At 37.5% G+C, this 18,098-nt stretch overlaps 3 protein-coding genes, 2 long non-coding RNA genes and 1 pseudogene across 5 annotated transcripts; 5 read left to right on the forward strand and 1 right to left on the reverse strand.

Moving 5' to 3' along the window:
- On the forward strand, positions 28–4,354 carry LOC104710921 (receptor-like serine/threonine-protein kinase ALE2; the record flags this gene model as incomplete). The annotated part of the gene is made up of 8 exons (XM_010427576.2): positions 28–595; positions 1,764–1,868; positions 1,960–2,070; positions 2,217–2,585; positions 2,671–2,928; positions 3,009–3,398; positions 3,493–3,718; positions 3,811–4,354. Coding segments are annotated over exons 1-8 (2,079 nt in total), but the record flags the coding sequence as incomplete, so codon positions are not given.
- On the forward strand, positions 4,356–6,566 carry LOC104710930 (receptor-like serine/threonine-protein kinase ALE2; the record flags this gene model as incomplete). The annotated part of the gene is made up of 4 exons (XM_010427585.1): positions 4,356–4,656; positions 4,737–5,126; positions 5,221–5,446; positions 5,538–6,566. Coding segments are annotated over 4 exons (1,620 nt in total), but the record flags the coding sequence as incomplete, so codon positions are not given.
- Positions 7,404–7,811, reverse strand: LOC104701910. The gene is made up of 3 exons (XR_002033166.1): positions 7,750–7,811; positions 7,603–7,646; positions 7,404–7,507 (listed from the first exon to the last, which is right to left on the reverse strand). It is a non-coding gene; the product is annotated as an uncharacterized LOC104701910 (long non-coding RNA).
- Positions 8,805–10,547, forward strand: LOC104701916 (annotated as a pseudogene).
- On the forward strand, positions 10,831–11,768 carry LOC109126179. Its single transcript, XR_002033165.1, has 3 exons — positions 10,831–11,206; positions 11,299–11,606; positions 11,734–11,768. It is a non-coding gene; the product is annotated as an uncharacterized LOC109126179 (long non-coding RNA).
- On the forward strand, positions 11,783–12,957 carry LOC104701925. Its single transcript, XM_010417693.2, has 2 exons — positions 11,783–12,377; positions 12,550–12,957. The coding sequence occupies exons 1-2, from the start codon at positions 12,060–12,062 to the stop codon at positions 12,667–12,669; spliced, it is 438 nt and encodes a 145-aa protein (XP_010415995.1). The 5' UTR covers positions 11,783–12,059; the 3' UTR covers positions 12,670–12,957.

An 18,098-nucleotide genomic window follows, 5' to 3' on the forward strand; every position in this document is an offset into this window, starting at 1 on the left:
TCATCGCCTTTTTTTTTTTTTTGTGTGTGTGCTGCCTTTCTCCGAAAGCAGTCTCACTACGGCAACAACACACTACCCTACGCCCCCCTCCTTGGCCCTTCCCACCATCAGCATTAAATTCTCTCTCTCTCTTCGCTTCTTCTGGTTCGAATTCACTTTACTCTCTTCTCTTCTCCTCTCTCTCTCTACCACTCTGATACCTTCGCCGGAGAAGCTCTCGTTCTCTGTATCGTCGGTGAAGCTCGACTCTGTTTCCTGCTCTGTACAGATCTCGAGCCGCATTTCGTGGATCTGTGCAAATCGCGTTTTAAACCTTATCGATTATTGTGTAACCCTAGGGTTTTTGATTTTTTTTTTGGGAGGAGGGAAGGAATCAATGTCTGTGAAGCTTTGAGGAAGTTATGGTTAGACGTTTGGTTCTGGTTAGGCTTCGTTTTGGCCGACGGGGAGTGTCCGGCGAGGCTGTGAGGGTTTGGTTTCTCCGTTGTTGTTGACTAATGGTGGTTTTTGAGTTTAGATATGATGCCGAACTTTGCGATGCTTCTGCTGTTAATTCTTCTTCTTCACTCTCTCGGCTCGTCTCATATATGTTTTGGTATGGATCTAGTTAACTGATTCTTTTTCCCCTTCTGATGTGTTTGCTTGGTGAACCAATTTAGGAAACGATTGAGATAGGTGAAATTTACCTTAGTTAAGTTTTTGGTTGATTCTTACTTTGACAGCTCAAGATTAGTTGTTGGTGTTTATCTATATTTAGAATTGTTTATTGGATATATTTGGAAGCTAACTTTATTATGTACAAAGTAAGCAAAAGGGTTTAGTAGTACGATTCAGATTAATTACGTTTGGAATCTGTTATTGTGAAGCGTAAGAGTGACGATGAAGTCCCACGTTTTGCGCCTTATTTGGCACCACCCAACCTTAAATAGCTAAAATGCACATAGAGCTTACTCTTTCTTTTCTGAGTTTCTTGAAGGGAATATCGAATTCGCGTGACATTCTCTTGGCCAAAATGTATTCGTTAACGTAGGCATTGTATTTTTATATCCAAGATGAGGATGGAGTATGTATACTTCTAGAAACATTCTCTTTCCGAAAGTATTCACTGCTATGAATATTCGACATGTATAGAAAGAATCTGTAGATGACTTATCAGCTTGCTCTTANCTCATATATGTTTTGGTATGGATCTAGTTAACTGATTCTTTTTCCCCTTCTGATGTGTTTGCTTGGTGAACCAATTTAGGAAACGATTGAGATAGGTGAAATTTACCTTAGTTAAGTTTTTGGTTGATTCTTACTTTGACAGCTCAAGATTAGTTGTTGGTGTTTATCTATATTTAGAATTGTTTATTGGATATATTTGGAAGCTAACTTTATTATGTACAAAGTAAGCAAAAGGGTTTAGTAGTACGATTCAGATTAATTACGTTTGGAATCTGTTATTGTGAAGCGTAAGAGTGACGATGAAGTCCCACGTTTTGCGCCTTATTTGGCACCACCCAACCTTAAATAGCTAAAATGCACATAGAGCTTACTCTTTCTTTTCTGAGTTTCTTGAAGGGAATATCGAATTCGCGTGACATTCTCTTGGCCAAAATGTATTCGTTAACGTAGGCATTGTATTTTTATATCCAAGATGAGGATGGAGTATGTATACTTCTAGAAACATTCTCTTTCCGAAAGTATTCACTGCTATGAATATTCGACATGTATAGAAAGAATCTGTAGATGACTTATCAGCTTGCTCTTATCATTTGCAGCTCGGCTGTTTCCAATAAGTTTGCCATTTACGCGATCAAAGTCCCATCAAATGCATTTTTTTCATCCTCATCTTAATCCATCATTTGCTCCTGCACCTTCACCAGGTCAGCAAGGAATCCTGTTTGTCACATATACATTCTGTAATTATGTTTCTGTATAGGAATATTTATTGGTCATTTTCTTTCCATTTTTCAGCTTTTTCCCCTAACCCAAGCCGCATTCCACCTCCAAGGCGCAAGGGTCATCACCATCATCGTCGCTGGCATTTAAGAGGCAATGCGACTGCAGTGTCACCTTCTTCACCTGGTAATTTTGTTTTGCTTGTTGTTGATTATCCTGCGCCCTATGCTAGTGGCAAGGAATATATTTTATATGCATCTTCAGACTATAGTCGATAGATCAAGCGTAGTAACTACTTTTTCCTGTGTGTTTCCGGCTTTCCTTTTTGGTAGACTGTCAGCAGACATGTGTAGAGCCTCTCACTTCAACTCCTTTTGGTTCACCTTGTGGTTGTGTCTTCCCCATGAAAGTTCAGGTTCTACTAAGTGTTGCGCCTTTTTCTATTTTCCCCGTGACCAACGAGTTAGAGATTGAGGTTGCTGCTGGAACGTACTTGGAACAAAGCCAAGTGAAAATAATGGGTGCCAGTGCCGACAGTGAAAACCAAGGGAAAACAGTGGTGGATATTAACCTTGTTCCACTTGGGGAAAAGTTCGACAACACTACAGCAACACTTATTTATCAGAGGTTCCGGCACAAGAAAGTACCTCTAAATGAGACTATTTTTGGTGATTATGAGGTTACACAGATAAGTTACCCAGGTAAACTGATTTCTTTCAGATGCAAGTTTGTACACTTTTTTTTTTGGTTTCATTTCAAAGCTTGAATCTCTTTACTTTGCTTCAGGAATTCCTTCTTCTTCGCCAAATGGATATTTTACTGCAGATGCTCCAAGTGCAAGTACTGGACTTCCAATCAATGCAACCTTTACCAACAAAAACCAGGGAATAGGTTTTAGAACGATTGCAATCATTGCCTTGTCAGGTTTTGTGCTCATTCTGGTTTTGGTTGGAGCTATATCTATAATCGTGAAATGGAAGAAAATTGGGAAGTCATCTAATGCTGTTGGCCCAACTTTGGCTTCATCGATTAACAAAAGGCCTGGTAATTTTCTCCCTCTTGACTTTATAACGCTTCGGTAGCTTTAAAAGACTCCGTTTCTGAAATATTTATACGCCTTGCAGGTGCTGGATCTATGTTTTCCAGTAGCGCTAGAAGTTCGGGATCAGATTCTTTGATGTCTTCCATGGCTACATGTGCTTTATCCGTTAGGACCTTCACACTCTCTGAGCTTGAGAAAGCAACTGATAGATTCAGTGCTAAAAGGGTTTTGGGAGAGGGCGGATTTGGTCGTGTTTATCAGGGGAGCATGGAAGATGGAACGGAGGTTGCAGTGAAACTGCTAACTAGGGACAACCAGAACCGAGACCGGGAATTCATTGCAGAAGTCGAGATGCTAAGCCGTTTGCACCACCGTAATCTTGTGAAACTGATTGGAATATGCATTGAAGGCCGTACACGTTGCTTGATTTATGAGCTCGTCCACAATGGGAGTGTCGAGTCTCACTTACACGGTGACATATTCTGATCTCTGCACTTGTAATGAATATATATCCCAATTAGATCCATCACCACCTAAAACCTTTTTTCCGGTTGTTGACAAAACAGAAGGAACGCTTGATTGGGATGCACGATTGAAGATTGCACTTGGAGCAGCAAGAGGACTGGCTTATCTCCATGAAGATTCAAATCCCCGAGTAATCCACCGTGATTTCAAGGCTAGCAATGTTCTCCTAGAAGATGACTTTACCCCAAAAGTCTCTGACTTTGGACTGGCGAGAGAAGCAACCGAAGGAAGTCAACATATTTCAACTCGAGTCATGGGGACCTTTGGGTAAAGTTTTGTTTTTTCTTCAAATGTGATGAATACAGACACTCTGTCTATAGAAGGCGGACTTACAGTGACTACCCTGGAAATAATTGCAGGTACGTGGCTCCTGAGTATGCAATGACAGGGCATCTCCTTGTTAAAAGCGATGTCTATAGTTACGGTGTGGTTTTACTCGAGCTTCTCACTGGTAGAAGACCGGTAGACATGTCTCAACCTTCCGGAGAAGAAAACCTTGTGACATGGGCGAGACCCTTACTAGCCAACAGAGAGGGCCTGGAGCAACTGGTGGACCCTGCATTGGCTGGAACCTACAACTTTGATGACATGGCGAAAGTGGCTGCTATTGCCTCCATGTGCGTCCACCAAGAGGTCTCACACAGACCATTTATGGGTGAGGTTGTGCAGGCATTGAAACTTATATACAACGATGCAGATGAGACATGTGGTGACTATTGCAGCCAAAAGGACTCATCAGTACCAGACTCTGCTGACTTCAAAGGCGATTTGGCTCCATCGGATAGCAGCTGGTGGAATTTGACACCTCGGTTAAGGTATGGTCAAGCTTCGTCGTTCATAACCATGGAATATAGCTCAGGACCGCTAGAAGACATGGAGAACCGGCCTCACTCTGCCTCTAGCATNTGGTTTCATTTCAAAGCTTGAATCTCTTTACTTTGCTTCAGGAATTCCTTCTTCTTCGCCAAATGGATATTTTACTGCAGATGCTCCAAGTGCAAGTACTGGACTTCCAATCAATGCAACCTTTACCAACAAAAACCAGGGAATAGGTTTTAGAACGATTGCAATCATTGCCTTGTCAGGTTTTGTGCTCATTCTGGTTTTGGTTGGAGCTATATCTATAATCGTGAAATGGAAGAAAATTGGGAAGTCATCTAATGCTGTTGGCCCAACTTTGGCTTCATCGATTAACAAAAGGCCTGGTAATTTTCTCCCTCTTGACTTTATAACGCTTCGGTAGCTTTAAAAGACTCCGTTTCTGAAATATTTATACGCCTTGCAGGTGCTGGATCTATGTTTTCCAGTAGCGCTAGAAGTTCGGGATCAGATTCTTTGATGTCTTCCATGGCTACATGTGCTTTATCCGTTAAGACCTTCACACTCTCTGAGCTTGAGAAGGCAACTGATAGATTCAGTGCTAAAAGGGTTTTGGGAGAGGGCGGATTTGGTCGTGTTTATCAGGGGAGCATGGAAGATGGAACGGAGGTTGCAGTGAAACTGCTAACTAGGGACAACCAGAACCGAGACCGGGAATTCATTGCAGAAGTCGAGATGCTAAGCCGTTTGCACCACCGTAATCTTGTGAAACTGATTGGAATATGCATTGAAGGCCGTACACGTTGCTTGATTTATGAGCTCGTCCACAATGGGAGTGTCGAGTCTCACTTGCACGGTGACATATTCTGATCTCTGCACTTGTAATGAATATATATCCCAATTAGATCCATCACCACCTAAAACCTTTTTTCCGGTTGTTGACAAAACAGAAGGAACGCTTGATTGGGATGCACGATTGAAGATTGCACTTGGAGCAGCAAGAGGACTGGCTTATCTTCATGAAGACTCAAATCCCCGAGTAATCCACCGTGATTTCAAGGCTAGCAATGTTCTCCTAGAACATGACTTTACCCCAAAAGTCTCTGACTTTGGACTGGCGAGAGAAGCAACCGAAGGAAGTCAACATATTTCAACTCGAGTCATGGGGACCTTTGGGTAAAGTTTTGTTTTTTCTCAAATGTGATGAATACAGACACTCTGTCTATAGAAGGCGGACTGACAGTGACTACCCTGGAAATAATTGCAGGTACGTGGCTCCTGAGTATGCAATGACAGGGCATCTCCTTGTTAAAAGCGATGTCTATAGTTACGGTGTGGTTTTACTCGAGCTTCTCACTGGTAGAAGACCGGTAGACATGTCTCAACCTTCAGGAGAAGAAAACCTTGTGACATGGGCGAGACCCTTACTAGCCAACAGAGAAGGTCTTGAGCAACTGGTGGACCCTGCATTGGCTGGAACCTACAACTTTGATGACATGGCGAAAGTGGCTGCGATTGCCTCCATGTGCGTCCACCAAGAGGTCTCACACAGACCATTTATGGGTGAAGTTGTGCAGGCATTGAAACTTATATACAACGATGCAGATGAGACATGTGGTGACTATTGCAGCCAAAAGGACTCATCAGTTCCAGACTCTGCTGACTTCAAAGGCGATCTGGCTCCATCGGATAGCAGCTGGTGGAATTTGACACCTCGGTTAAGGTATGGTCAAGCTTCGTCGTTCATAACCATGGAATATAGCTCAGGACCGCTAGAAGACATGGAGAACCGGCCTCACTCTGCCTCTAGCATTCCAAGAGAAGGAGGGCTTTTTCTACCAAACAGATCGGGTCCGTTACGGCCCATGCGTAGTAGAAGAAACTTCTTTAGATTGAGAGGAAGCATGAGCGAACACGGTGGACCATCGTCGTCTAGACATCTCTGGTCCGGCAATGGCGACTGGCTCTGAGAAACCAGAAAATGTGATGTACAGTGAAGAAAATGAAAAAAAAAAAAAAAAAAAGAGGGTAAAAAAAGGCTCACAAACTCTTGAGCTGCACGGTTAGGTTCTGGTTAATCCGGTTTGGTTCGATTGATGAGGGTAAAGACTTACCGGTTTGATTGATTTTAGGAGCTTTATTTTTGGTTTTGTTTTCGTCAAATAGAGTAATTGTTTGTTTTTGCGAGGATGCAAAAGCACAGGGAGGATTGTATTCTAAAAGACGTCTGTATTTAGTTATCTCTTCTTTCTACCCCACAAAAACATTTTTATTTTAGTGTTCTACTATTTTTTTAGTTTATAAGTTTCAAGTTCCTATGAATTTTGCTATTTTGGCTTTTGGTCAACGTTGTATAATTTAGAGGCCCTCACAATTATTTTCTCCAAATTATACTGAGATTTGGTGAACAGTAAGTGATTTCGGTAGTTTTGGTTCTTTCATCTCTCATCCTCTTCATTGATTTCAGTAGTTTTCGATTGAATTGAATTGAACCTCTCATCCTCCTCGTTTTCGTTCACTTTGAATTGAAAGTGATTTTTCAACCTGCCTTGCTTACTTTATTATGAGTAATTGAGTATCACGTATCAAAATTGGACTCTTCTTTAAAAGACTCATACGTTTGATTTCAGAGGGTTAAAATATTCTGCATTTATGCCAATGTAAAAATCTTTCTAGTCTTTGGTGATGATGATGCACGTTTATAATCTCCAAATTTTGTTTCCACTTACATTTTCTAGCTGTCAATTATAATTGACTTTAAAATGGGATAATGTTGGAACCATTATAATCTTGCTCAGCAATGTGAAAAGAGAGAGACATCGGCTTTGTTCAAAAAAAAAAAAAGAGACATCGGCTTAAGAAGCAACCGGTTTTGAGAGCTATTTTCAACAAAGGTAAATTCTGTTATTTGATCATCTTAAATGTTTGTTTAGAGGTATTAAATTAAACACTTAAGTTACATATAAGTATACATGATAATTTTATAACCAATTATAATTTTCTTAAGAAAAAAGATTTTCCTTTTCTCCATGTCTACAACATACAAAACAACAGGCTTAGATGAATTTTGTAAAAGCTCTATATAAAGGTTAAAAAGCTGAATCACTTCTACTACTAAATAAAAGTTAGCAAATTAGTAAGAGTTAGGATCACCTTGACATGATATTAGTAGTTTCTAAATAAAATCATGAATTTTCCCATAGACTCTTCACTTATTATTGATGTTTTCCACCTAAACTGAAATTAGAAGAATCATCTAGTAAAATTACATTGTGAACGATAAACAAAAAAAAAACAAAAAAAAAAAAGTAGAAAGGTTGTTTATATTCTACCTTTTATCTTCCGATCATTAGAAAGTCTAAATTCAGAAATAAACCTGTTAAATTTTGAATATCAGGAAATAACACAGTTCCAAAATCCATTTTAAATGGATGGGAGGTACTAAACAATGAATGTGAAATTCATGAATGTTTTTTTACCTTTTTAGTAATACCTAAATATTCGGCTTTCTCTAAACATTTAGGTTTTTACACTAAAACCTGAAAATAAGAAACATCATCAGTTATCAATAATTTCAATTGTGAATGACAAATAAAGGAACTTGATGTTTTTTTTTTTGTTAAAAAAGGAATTTTATGTCGAGGAAAATATATAATGTTACCTTGTAACAACAATTATCTTCAACATCACAAGCTAACGATTTAAGCAAAGCTTGTAAAACCAATATGGCCAGCCATTTTGATGGAATTAAAAAAAAAATAGATATGCTGTGAAAGCTTTGATGGCTTTTTTGAATATCAAATTTGACTACTGTATTTATAGGCTAAGAGAGTTAATTGTTCTTTTAGGTTTGATATGATCAAATCTGAAAGAATATATTTTCGGAATAAAGTTTTAACCCAAAATTTGTGGAATATGCTAAAATTTAGACAATCATAATATTGTTAAGAATATATTTGATGAATTAGTTAAATTTCCTTGATTTTCGTATTATATTTTCCGTATTGAACAATCTTCAATTTATTTCTTAAACTTAAAATTCAAAGATTCATAACAATTTTCAATATGAAAGATCAGTATTTCCAATAAAATAGGTATAATCGAATGCATATTCCATAATTAGAAAAAACTCATTAACTGATAAATTTAGTTGTGTGTTTTTGAACGATTTGTTTCATTTTTCCTGTTTTCCACCTTTTTCTCTGTTTAATGTGTCCATCTCGTAAAAAAATAGGTAAAAAAAGTGATGATAAATGTTTTAATATAATTATAGTGTTTTCGTTTTTGTATAGTAATATATATTTAAAATTTTTTCATATTTTACGGAATATTTTAATTATTTCAACTAACTAGCATCTCTCATCAATTTAAGTTATCATATTAAAAGAGATATAGATTTTCATTTTTTTTTTTTTTTCTTGGAAGAAAAAAGGAAAAAAAACATATTTTCCTTTTACTCTACAAAGAAAATTGTCAATTTTTTTTTTTTTTTTTAATTTCTTTAAGATAATGTTAAGTGTTTAGCTATAAATAGATGGATGATAGGTATGCACAGAAGAAAGCAAAATCAATCGATCGATACCTCCTCAAAGTCAAAAAAATATACGAGCTAATTTCAGGTTTGTTTTTTAAATATTTTTTTATTTCCTTTTTTCTTTTATTAATTATCCAACAGACCCGACCCGATAAGCGGGGGTTAAGAAATCTCCGGGTCGGCCAATATCTATCTGCGAGAAATTGTTTTGCGATTGGAGCGATCTGCGAAAGCTGCTGATTTGAGGGCTTGATTAGGGTCTCGATTCGGTCGTTGAATCAATCATGGAAGTAGGTGAGGGTTACGTGGGGTATATTGGAGTGGAGGAGCGTAGAGCGATGCAATTGCAGAAGAGGCGAAAGGTGTCAGTCAGAGTTGCAGGAAGAAGAAGCCGACAAGGTAAAGGTAAAGCTCGCTGAAGGTAAACCTAGCTTGCTCGTTCAAGCAACTCAGCAGAAGCGACATGTACCCGCCCAATTGAGTGCTACGGAGCAAATTATTTTACAAGAGAAGGAGATGATGGAGCATTTATCTGATAAGAAGACGCTTATGTCTGTTGGCGAATTAGCCAAAGGTATCACTTATACAGAGCCTCTCTTAACTGGCTGGAAACCCCCTTTGCATATTAGGAGGAAGATGTCGACGAAACGCATGGATTTGATTAGGAGGCAATGGCATATTATAGTTAACGGTGATGATATTCCTCCTCCAATCATATGAAGCTCCCTAGACCTCTTCTCGACACCCTTAATGAGAAGGGAATTGTTCAGCCGACTCCTATCCAAGTTCAGGGCCTTCCTGTGGTTTTGTCTGGTAGAGATATGATTGGGATTGCCTTCACCGGTTCGGGAAAGACGCTCTGGTTTTCGTTCTTCCCACGATCATGATAGCTCTGCAGGAGGAGCTAATGATGTCATCCAGGAGGTCGAATACGTCAAACAAGAAGCAAAGATTGTTTACCTCCTTGAGTGCCTCCAGAAAACCTCTCCACCTGTTTTGATTTTCTGTGAGAACAAACCTGATGTTGATCATATTCACGAGTACTTGTTACTGAAAGGAGTGGAAGCAGTGGCCATCCATGGAGGAAAACACCAAGAAGACAGAGAGTACGCTATCTCTTCCTTCAAATCTGGTGAAAAAGACGTCCCGGTCGCGACCGATGTTGCTTCAAAGGGCTTAGATTTCCCTGATATACAACACGTCATCAACTACGACATGCCTGCAGAGATTGAGAACTATGTGCATAGGATCGGACGAACTGGTCGGTGTGGGAAAACTGGGATTGCAACTACGTTCATAAACAGGAACCAAACCGAAACCACTCTGCTTGATTTGAAACACTTGTTGCAAGAAGCTAAACAGAGGATCCCGCCTGTCCTTGCCGAACTTAATGATCCAATGGAAGAAGCAGAGACCATTGCTAATGCAAGCGGTGTCAAGGGTTGTGCTTTTTGCGGCGGTCTCGGACACCGTATTCCAAACTGCCCAAAACTGGAGCACCAGAAGAGTGTGGCCATATCTAATTCTAGCAAAGACTATTTTGGCTCTGGTTGATACAGAGGAGAGATATAATCTTTTTCTATGTTCGTGTTCTGTTCTTTTTTCGGTTTTTTGAACTGAGATTTCTTTGCTCGATCTCTTATTTTACTTGCCATCCTTATTTTTTTAAGAGCAGACTCATGTCTAGTGACACTGGCCGATGTATTTTTTTTTTTCAAATGAATGAATCAGTAGTTTGTAGTAGTTTTGTGTCCCTTATAATATAAGAACGGTTCTCCTTGATTACCGTATGCATATGTTAGTGAAACTTGGTCAGGTAAAACTGACATCTTGAATCCTTGATTACCATATACATATGTTGAGATTCTTGTATATCTTAGCCCTGCTGATTGTTAGACTGAGATTCATGTTACAAAAATGAAGATAACAAGTCTGATCCTGTTTTCCTTAACCTTGTTAAGTTTTACTCTCTGAGTTAGTTATATGACTGAGGCTTATCTTCAGAATCTAGATTTTTTTTTTTTTTTTCAGTTTTGTTTCTAGGGAAATGGATCCGAGATCCTATCACGAAGCTCTCAGCGTTGGTGCTTATCATCAGTATACATGACTTCTTGATTTTGACAGTGACCGCGTTTTGGTCTACTTTCATCTATATCCTCTATATTAACACGGCCTTTTCTTGCCAGAAACAGTCGAAGATCCTTAACTTTGAATGGATTCATTGGCCTCAAACTTCTGAAGCACTTGACTACATGCAAAATCTTGATCAACCGAAAGACTGTGATGACAAGCTGCGAAGAGAGCTTCCAATGATTCAAGAAGCTTTTGCCTAAGGGTCCTTGTTCTGTGTTCCATGAAGGAGCTGCTGTTTTTGTACTGAAGGAGTGCTCTTGCCGAGTTTGGTGAGCTGGATCGTGTGTTGCTTCTTCAGTTTCTGAAAAACATGTCTTTGTGATCTGTTGTCTATCTCAATGATTTTTCAATGTTTAAATAGGGTGGAGCAGAGGGGGTTACATGCTCTGCAGAAGTCACGTTGCTTGATTTATGAGCTCATCCACAATGGGAATGTCGAGTCGCACTTGCACGATGACATATTCTGATCGCTGCACTTGTAATGACAATATATCCCAATTATATCCATCACCACCTAAAACCTTTTTTCCGGTTGTTGACAAAACAGAAGGAACGCTTATCTCCGTGAAGTAATCCACCGTGATTTCAAGGCTAGCTATGTTCTCCTAGAAGATGACGTTACCCCAAAAGTCTCTGACTTTGGACTGGCGAGAGAAGCAACCGAAGGAGGTCAACATATTTCAACTCGACTCATGGGGACCTTTGGGAAAAATTTCGTTTTTCTCTCAGATGTGATGAATACAGACACTCTGTCTAGATGGCGGACTCACAGTAACTAACCTGGAAATAGTTGCAGGTACGTGGCTCCTGAGTATCCAATGACAGGGCATCTCCTCGTTAAAAGCGATGTCTATAGTTACGGTGTGGGTTTACTCGAGCTTCTCACTGGTAGAAGACCGGTAGACATGTCTCAACCTTCAGGAGAAGAAAACCTTGTGACATGGCAAGACCCGTACTAGCCAACAGAGGGCCTGGAGCAACTGGTGGACCCTGCATCGGCTGGAACCTACAACTTTGATGACATGGCGAAAGTGGCTGCGAATGGCTCCATGTGCGAATGGCAAAAGGTCTCACACAGACCATTCATGGGTGAAGTTGTGCAGGCATTGAAACTTATATACAATGATGCAGATGAGACCTGTGGTGACTATTACGGCCAAAATGACTCATACCAGACTCTGCAGACTTCAAAGGCGATCTGGCTCCATCGATAGCAACTTGTGGAATTTGACACCTCGGTTAAGGTATGGTCAAGCTTCGTCGTTCATAAACATGGAATATAGCTCAGGACCGCTAGAGGACATGGAGAACCGGCCTCACTCTGCCTCTAGTATTCCAAGAGAAGGATCACCAGACTCGCGTACGATTTGCAGTGTTCCCTCTACTACTGCCAGTCCTGGAGAAGGCATTGCAGAGACTCCCTCTAATCCACAGTCAAAGGTAAGCCTAACTGACTCTTTTCCTGATATATATATATTTTTTTTTGTTTAAGCAAGTTAACTATATTTTTACCTCTGTGTAAACCGGCTAAGTTTCAGTACTCGTATCGAGCAATATTGTCCATCACAGATGGTCGATGGTATTATAATATGAATTTCTTGACCACAAGTAGGATCACAGAGACAAGGACAAGGAAGCGGATCACAGAGACAAGGACAAGGAAGGGGATCACGGAGACAAGGACGAGGAAGAGGAATCACAGAGACGAGGAAAAGCAAGGGGAATCACATAGACAAGGAGAAGGAAGAAGGATCACAGAGAGAAGGTGAAGGACATGGATTTCAAGGTTCGAATGTTCAAATCTAAGTTGGCAGTTTGTTCTATGAATGTCTGAACAATTTGTGTTTATATATGTTACGTTTTGAATGTCTCAATTAGCTTGTTGCTTTACTGTTCAACATTCATGGCAGCAACAAGCCATGCTTCCTCCCGGTCTGTGTCTGTGTGTTATGTATATTCTGATTGTGTATATACACGGATGCTTTATAACATCCCACTGTTGTGATGGGGAGAATGTTGGAGAAACACATGAGGATGATTCATATTCGAACACACTTTGTTCATAAATGATTTTGTATAAGATTCGAGAATCGTGATTCTTGCGATCAAGTCGGACTATTTGGAGTATTATGTTAAGGTTTCACTTAGCCCAACTCACAAGAAATGTCAGAAATGAAATCATTACAAATCGATTAATAACAAAACGTTCTCAAATAGTAAACACGAAAGGATAATGATCGTTTTAGCAACAACGAGTTACAAAACGAGCAACAGGCAGATCTCATAGCGATCGCCACCATCAAGCACGCAGGCTTGTCAAACACACAAGACGACAGGCCTGTTCTTTTGTTGATAATTCACAACCAGAATATCTAAAAGAAAAAGAAACAAAAAAAAAAAGAAGACATAAACTGGCAAAAGGGTTATGTAGGAATGAGGTGTAATGTCTGCAATTTGAAAATCAAGACACAAACAATACTGTCTTTGTCATGTCTGCAATCTGAGAAACTCTTGCTGTCATCGGGGCTTCTGTAAGAATGAAGTGCAGTCAGAAACAGAATCACTTTCTGTTGAAACCTTAATCAAGACTACTTTGAGTCAGTTCACAATTCGCAATTAATTAAAGAGAAGAAAGGGGAATTTGAACTCCGTTAATCCCGTTTGGCAGTTCGGTTAAGACACTTAAACCAAATGCCTAAAAAGGCATGGTCAACTAAAGTTTGCGATTTTAAGTGTACAATCTAGAGTTGAAAGCTTTTTATAACAGTTTTCCACGGAAGCGGCTCAAAGCTTGCAGAAGACTTTTAGTAAAAAGAAATACTGCAGAGTAATACCCTAATAATAATAAACAACGCATGCTTAGCAAAGAGAAGCAACATTTGGAAGCAAGTTTAGTAAAGGAACTAGTGACTGAGCTACGATTAATAATGCAGAGTGGAGTCCTAGAGTAATTCTCCATTCATGATCACAGAGTACCATAGAGAGCAAGGAAGTTATATTCTCAGTTGGAAGCAGGATATTTCATGTAAGCTAAGTAGGAGCTTCCAGTTAACAGAACGACAAGAAGTCATAATCAGCGGTCAAAGCACCAGCAGAGGTACTCTGATTTGGAGTAGGAGTTGTTGTACAGCTCTTTTAGCTCATCGAGCTTCATCTTCTTGCTCTGTTTGCACGAGTTGAGACCTTGATCCCGAATTCTCTTGTACAGCCTCATCACAGATACACAGTCCTCGTGAGCACTGTGCTTCCCGCATTGGATCTCATATCCGAGATATGACCTTGTGAGATACTTGAGTGAATGACTTACAAGATTGGTCTTCATGAAGCTCATAATTGGCGTTTTCAACACCTATGTCTTCGTATTTCTCTTCATGTTCATCGTTTTTCATACTCTTCATATTCCTTCTGGTCATCTTAATTTTTGAAACACTTGTTTTTATGAAAAACTTGGAAATACCACAAGCTTGGAGGTTTTGACACCCACATGTACAAACATAGACAAACTACATGATATTTCCTTATGTTTTATCCTCACTCACAAATTTCCGACAATCAACTTTCCGGAAGATCACTCATCTTAAAACTACTCCACCTCAAACACGCTTAACTCTGAAGTTCTCTTAAGAACGTTGACCGAAAGATAATTGTACTTTAGTGACACATATATTAAAATCAATTCTATTAAACATCTCTACAAGTCAGTGAAACCGGGTATCACAGATTTATAGTTTATTTGTAATATATTTATATTTTACTAATATGATACTTATGTTGTACTGACTGTATTATTATACCTATGTTTTTAAAGTTGTAAATGATTTATAATTTATTAAAAATTTCTGCTATAATTTTAAAACCTATGTTTTTGGAAAATATTGATACCACATACAATAATTAATATACAATGGTTGATATTATTATTTTTAAAAATTGTAAATGATTTTTAATCTAGTTTAAATTTAAGCTATAAATTTTTCTTTATTTTCTTCAACTTTAAGCTATAAATTTAAAAATTCGTTTTCGAAAAATATTGATATAATGAGTATTACTTCTTATAATTTGATTGGTTGTACAATTTAAATGATATGTTAATTCATTAAAATCCAGAAATAATTATTTTTGGTTGGGAGATATGAACTGTATTAATTTACTTCAGTTTATTAGTGATTTTGTGTGTTAATTTTCAAAAGAAAAAAGTATTTAAAAAAGCGCCAAAGAAGAGGGGAAGAGGTAGACAAAGGGTCAGAACTCAATAACTCGCACACTAATGAGTAATAGATAATCCAACTGAACCAACATCTTATTCAGTGTTCAGCTACCAGTTTAGCAGTATATATTAAGTAATTTTATTTTCTTCCCTCTCTCTCCTACTCTTTCCATTTAGCTTCCCAAGAAAGAAAAGGGAACCCTTGAAGTCAAAAAACACAAAAAAAAAGAACCCTAAATCCCTAATTGTTGTTCGAAAGCAATGGAGGACGGCGATAGCGCCCCAGTTCGACGATCCCTTGCAAAACGAAAAAAATATGTTGCGTGTTACAAGAGGTACAATTCGTATGGAGAATATGTATATCACATGACGATTTCGTACCATTCAGTTCATCAGCCTCAGTGTGGGGTTTGCTTTAAACACTGTAGATCGTTCGAATCAGTTTGGGAGCACCTTCACGGTATGATTGCGCCTTGGCTCTAATGATTCTTTTGTATATTCTGTTATCTTTTGTTTTTTCTTCGTATGATTGGTGTTTGATTGAGACCATATTTGAACAATGTAGTTCTGGACCATCTCTCTACCATTCAAAGAACAATGTAAAACAATTTTTGCTGAAAAAGGCTGTAAAATCTCTCTTCAAGTATTTGAGGAAGCCACTTCCAGAGCTGAGCATATTAGATATTGTCGTATGTCTGCACCCGCTCCTCTCCAATGGACTCAGACCAATGCTTCTAAATCTAGTACTAGTGGCACACACAAGCCTATAGCAATTGATTGTCAAATGGTCGGTGGTGGTGATGACGGGTGTGTTGACTTGTGTGCAACAGTTTGATTGGTTGATGAAGATGAAAAAGTGATATTTTACACTCATGTCCAACCACAACTCATTGTTACTGATTACAGGTTATGTTCTGTTTTTTTTTTTTTTTTCTATGTTTAGAACTTTCAGTTTTTTTTTGTTGATAAAAAGAATATCAGAAATCCTCATTTTTTGTTGACAAAAAATTATTAAGTCGAGTGAAATCTAGAAGAGATAATAAGATTATAATGTGAAGATGGTTCACGTGTGACCATGTTATTGGCATTTTGTCCATCGTTGGGCATAATTGGTGCAGTCTGTCATCTATGGATTTTAATTCCACTTTAACGATTTACAATGTGTATTGCTGGATAAGTAAAGAAAAATAATATTGGGTTGGTGCTTGAGAGTTGAGACTATATGGGACTGTAATTTTTTTTTTTAATTCTATCCCATTTGTTTTTAACAAGTTTATGAGAAAATATCTATATATATATATAGGAAAAAATGTCATAAAAAGCCTGAACTTTGCAAAAGTGGTGAAAAAAAGCATCAACTTTATATATGTTGAAAGAAAGCTCTAATTTTGATTAACTTTCTAGTTTAATCCTAAACTTTCCTTGACTTTGCTAAATTGACTTTCTAGTTTAATCCTAAATTTTTGTTGACTTTGCTAAATAAGGCACGTCGTTAAATCATCTAACGGAACAAGTTAACGACATTAGATTTTTGATAAGAGGTTCCGTTAAATCACAAAACGATGTCATTTTGTGTTTTTAAAAATTAACAAAGAATAGGCTCGAACCGCTTACCTTCAAGACGTGAAATAACCAGCTGAGTTATGAAGTAGTAGTTTTAATATTATGAAGATTTTGAAGATTTTGTTAAGATTTTGTTAAGATTTCAAATTATGATTCTCCTATCATCTTTATTTTCTTTTATTTACAAATTGTTTGGAATTTTCATATAATACTTATGATTAGTAAAATGCAGAATTTTTTCGGCATATGTTGTGATCTGAATTTTTTTTTAATGAAGATATATTAATCAATCTAAAAAAATGTGTGGTTTAATTTCCACATTGGCGGGTTGGTAAAACTAAATTGATATAGATGATAAATTAATAATTTTTATTTGTTCACAATTATAATATTAAAACTACTACTTCCTATTTCACAAAATAATGATGCAAATACAACAAACAAACAATATAAAACTGTAATATACGTCAAAAAATAAAATACTATAATATTCTAAAATAATTAGTATTCAAAAAGACTAATAGATTTACAGAACAATTCAAAATAAATATTATCTCAAACAAAATAATTTTAACTATTATATTAGAAATCTTTTTAAAATGTTGACCCGTGCTTAAAGCACGGGATATCTCATAGTTTTGTTTTATTAGTGCATTTTTTCTATTTTATCATTGTATAAAACATAATTTTTACAATTAATCCAGTTCCCAAAAAATAAAGGTTATATTTTTCAATAATTTAGTATATCTAAATATAGTTGTTCACATTTATAATTCAATAGTCTGTCTATCTTTGTACATGTGGGTGTCAAAATCTCGAAGCTTGTGGTATTTCCAAATTTTTCAGCTGCTCTAGTTTTCTAAGCTAGTGTTTATCATTAATAGCTTTATTATTATTATTATTGGAACTGCACTAGATTTAGCTGTAGGTTGAATTTTCCTGTGAGCCGCTCACTGCAGATTTCTTTGATAAGCTTTTGGCAAGCACTATATAATGCATTTTCTTTTTCGAGTACCTACCTAATATATACCTATATATAATGACCTTTATTGTGTGTAATTTTCTAAGAACATATATAACTTTGTTCTTCTACCTGAGTGTGGCAGATTCAAGAGATCGTGACTCACATAGATGCTTGTGGTTACATATAGATTCAAAACTTAGTTTCTTAGATGCTTTCAGTTTGCATCTTTCGACTATTGTTTAGAGACACTTTAGACTTAGCTCATGTTTTCCTGAAACAACATATGCTATTGTTTTTGTCATTTTCCTGAAACAGCATATACAACATATATACATTGTAATCTTATATATATGGACGATGTTCTTTTAATTATTTACCGTTTCAAAATTTTTACATAGCAAAATAGAAAAAAAAAAAAAAAAAAAAA

The sequence above is a fragment of the Camelina sativa genome, chromosome 1 (genome assembly GCF_000633955.1).
Source record: "Camelina sativa cultivar DH55 chromosome 1, Cs, whole genome shotgun sequence".
Taxonomy (NCBI): Eukaryota; Viridiplantae; Streptophyta; class Magnoliopsida; order Brassicales; family Brassicaceae; genus Camelina; species Camelina sativa.